General features: G+C 46.4%; 1 gene segment (V, D, J or C); it reads left to right on the top strand.

Annotated features, from left to right (window-relative positions):
* The first annotated feature begins 3,052 nt into the window (after positions 1-3,052).
* Positions 3,053-3,697, top strand: LOC108519990 (Ig heavy chain V-III region 23-like). The segment is given in 2 exon segments: positions 3,053-3,254; positions 3,357-3,697. Coding segments are annotated over 2 exon segments (471 nt in total).
* The last annotated feature ends 538 nt before the right edge of the window (positions 3,698-4,235 follow it).

Consider the following 4,235-nt stretch of genomic DNA (forward strand, 5'->3'; position numbering starts at 1 on the left):
ATGGGACAGCCACTTTGGAAAATGGTCTTCACGGAAAACCTCATACACAAATGTACCTAGTGTCACCACTCACAGTAGTCAAATGGAGAATACAGCTCAAGTGCCCATCGACTGCCACAGGGATGATGACGCTGTGGTGTGTCTGTGTGTCTGTAACCCACAGGGATGGAGACGCTGCGGTGTGTCTGTGTGTCTGTGTGTCTGTAACCCACAGGGATGAACACGCTGCGGTGTGTCCACGTGTCTGTAACCCACAGGGATGAAGGTGCTGCAGTGTGTCCATGTGTCTGTAACCCACAGGGATGAACACGCTGCGGTGTGTCCATGTGTCTGTAACCCACAGGATGAGGTGCTGCGTGTGTCTCGTGGCTGTAAACCCACAAGGGATGAAGACGCTGCGGATGTTCTGTGGGCTGGTCTGTGTGCTGTACCCACCAGGGAATGAACACGCTGCGGTGTGTCCATGTGTCTGTAACCCACAGGGATGAAGGTGCTGCAGTGTGTCTGTGTGGCTGTAACCCACAGGGATGAAGATGCTGCAGTGTGTCTGTGTGCCTGTAACCCAGCTTTAAAGAGGAGTGAAGCACTGACATAGGCTGCAATTTGGATGAGCCTTGAAAACATTGACTGAGTGAACTGAGGTAGACACAGAAGTCCACATCCCAAATTATCTCATTGATATGAAGTACGGAGAGACGGATCTCAGGAGGTGAGTGGAGGGGAAACAGAGAGTGACCACTTAATGGAGGTAAGGTTTCCTTTTTGGTGAGGAAAACGTTCCAAAACCAAATAGCGGTGATACTTGCACAGCATTGCGAATATGTAACGTATCACTGACTATACACCTACCAAGGGCTAAAATGGTAAATTTTGTGTTATGTGTATCTCAACACAATAAAAATGAGTGCCACATTTTGTTTAGTGAATCAACAACAATAACATCTCGGTTTAAACACTGGATTCCCCAACAGAACCAGGACTTCCTCCTGGAGCTGGATCCAAAAGCCCCCAGGGAAGGGACTGGAGTGGGTCAGGTGCACAGGTCATGAAGGGAGCACAAATTCCAACCCACTCCTCGAGAGTCCAGTCACCACCTCCAGATCTATGTCCAAAAACGGGTCTTCCCTATGACTGAGCTACGGGAGCAACAAGCACACAACCATGTTCGTTTGTTTGTTTGTTTTTCAGAGAGAGTCTTGCTGTGTCACCCAGGCTGGAGTGCAGTGGGACAATCTTGGCTCAATACAACCTCCACATCATGGGTTCAAGCAATTATCCAGCCTCAGCCTCCAAGTAGCTGGGACTGCAGGCACCCATCACCACACTTGGCTAATTTTTGTATTTTTGGTAGAGTTGGGTTTTCACTGTGTCGGCCAAGCTGGTCTTGAACTCCTGACCTTGTGATCCACCTACCTTGGCCTCCAAAAGTGCTGGGATTTCAGGTGTGAGCCACTGGGCCCAGCCACAAACAAGTATTTTTAAGCAAAAGACACAGTGAGGAGACATCAGTGTGAGCGCACACGCAAACCTTCCTGTGGGGGTTTACAGGACATCAGAGGGTGCTGAGGACAGAAGCCAGCACCCAGGAACCAGCAGGGAAACCCAGGGGGCACATGGCACTTCTTGAGGTCTCAGGACCACTGTGGGGCTCAGTGGTCAGGCAGGCTCAAGGGTCAGCCTCAGAGCAGGTATAGCAGGCAAGGAAAGGCCTGAAGACAGGTTTTAGTGTCACCTTCTCATTCCACCACTAGACATGACATCTATTCTAATGTGTATGAGTGTTTATGTGTTTAGAGAATAACATTTATATTATGAATCTATAGCCATATGTGGGTGCATCAAGTTACCCTCATCAACCTATGGGGACTCTGTTCATTAGGAATCAGTCCATGCATTTGAGGACCTCACAAATTAATACTTACATAGAATCACTTTATTTTCAGTCTCCTTTCCTCCCTCTTTCTTTCTTTCTCTCTCACACACTGACATATGCACGGGGTGCCATAACGTTAATTACCTGAGGTATTACAGAATGTTGATTCATTTGCAACTTGACCAGTTTAGCTGCTGTTCATGTTGCTGTAAGATCTAGAACACGTTTCTCAGCTGTGTACTCCTCTAAGCTGAGCAGCAGCTTTATTTCAAATACACAGAAACTAAAACCGATCCAAATACCAATCAGCACCTTTATCAGTAAACAACTTGTGGAAAAGTCGTTTATTGGAATAGTACCCACTGCTGCAGTCAGTTAATGTCGGATCCGATCAACAGGATGGTTCAATTCACAAGTACATACGATGAGCACAATGAGCCAAACACACACATATGATTCCGTTTTATAAACTGTACAAAGTGAATACTCATAGGAAGCTACATAACAAAGATCCCTAACTGACTTCTCCATGGTAAGAGAAGTGAAGGTATAGGAAGGAGAAACTGCGGGAGACAAAGAGAAATTTGAGAGGTGAATTGATTTGTTTTCTCTGTGAATGGTGATTAGATCAATGTCTGTCAAATGGTGAACATATTATGTGAAGATTATGTCAGTATTACCTCATTAAAACTATTAAAAATAAAAGTCTAATGTGGTAGAAGATGAGGAGAGAAATAAAAATAATACAAGAAAAGTCATGAACTCCTGAATACTCACATGAATTAACCCTCAGTTTTTCTATATCACTTAGAAACATACCAAGATACAGCCAAATAATATCACAGTATCATTATAAGTAGATTGTTTTGTAAACCTCACTTGGAATTTCTAGCTCTTTCCTAGAGTTAATTTAGGGAACAGTTGGATCCAATTGTGAGAAACGCAGGCCAGACACTGAGACTGGCTCTTACCAGATGTGAGCTCTTAGACGTGTCACATGGCCCCTCCATACTTGGGGGTTTACATTCACATCTGTAAATGAAGGAAACATTGACTCCCAAAGAACATATTTCATGTGCATGTAAAAGTATGAAGGCTAATGAGAATTAATTACTTATGAAGTATAATCACCCACATCCACTCTTGGACACAGCCCCCTCTGATGTATCCCTTACAGAACTCATTATATAGTAGGAGACATGCAAATAGGGTCCTCCCTCTACTTATATGAAAACTAACCTAGCCCTGACCCTGCAGCCCTGGGAGAGGAGCCCCAGCCCTGGGATTCCCAGGTGTTTCCATTCGGTGATCAGCCCTGAACACAGAGAACTCACCATGGAGTTTGGACTGAGCTGGGTTTTCCTTGTTGCTATTTTAAAAGGTGATTCATGGAGAAATAGAGATGTTGAGTGTGAATGAACATGAGTGAGGAAACAGTGGATTTGTGTGGCAGTTTCTAACCAGGGTGTATCTCTGTTTGCAGGTGTCCAGTGTGAAGTGCAGCTGGTGGAGTCTGGGGGAGGCGTCGTACAGCCTGGGGGGTCCCTGAGACTCTCGTGTGCAGCCTCTGGATTCACCTTTGATGATTATGCCATGGGCTGGGTCCGCCAAGCTCCAGGGAAGGGTCTGGAGTGGGTCTCTGGTATTAGCTGGAATGGTGGTAGCACATACTATGCAGACTCCGTGAAGGGCCGATTCACCATCTCCAGAGACAACGCCAAGAACTCCCTGTATCTGCAAATGGACAGGCTGACAGCTGAGGACACGGCCTTGTATTACTGTGCAAAAGATACACAGTGAGGGGAAGTCAGTGAGAGCCCAGACAAAAACGTCCCTGCAGGAAGACAGGAGGGGACTGGGCTGCAGAGGGCACTCAAGACCCACTGAGCACAGGGTTAGTTCTGGGGCAAGTTGCTCAGGAAGGTTAAGGGCTGGTTTCCTTTCAGAGTCTTAGCAATTTCTCCGTCTAACAGTTTCCCCAGGAACCCTGTCTAGATCTGTGATCTGCATCTGCCAAGACTGCCTGTGTCACCTTCCTCACCTGTGACTTTGGGGGAGCTGATCGTGGACACTCCAGTGTGTAGGATTTCTTGGTGACAGCAATTGTGTCTTCTGTCTAGGCATGTGTAGGGCTGACAGCAATTGTGTCTTCTGTCTAGGCGTGTCTAGGGCCAGCCATCAGGAAGGACAGGCTGGAATTCTTGGAAAGAGGCGCACCTGCCATCCATCGGGTAATTTTGTTGTCTTTTGTTCTGCTAGAATTAAATCAGGATCACCCAGCATAACTAGTACTATCTTCCTAGCTCAAGAAACTTGATGGCAGGCTTCAGTAACACCTCTATGAAATCATCAGAGCAACACC

Source organism: Rhinopithecus bieti, unplaced genomic scaffold (assembly GCF_001698545.2).
Source record: "Rhinopithecus bieti isolate Rb0 unplaced genomic scaffold, ASM169854v2 scaffold_50706, whole genome shotgun sequence".
NCBI classification, from domain to species: domain Eukaryota; kingdom Metazoa; phylum Chordata; class Mammalia; order Primates; family Cercopithecidae; genus Rhinopithecus; species Rhinopithecus bieti.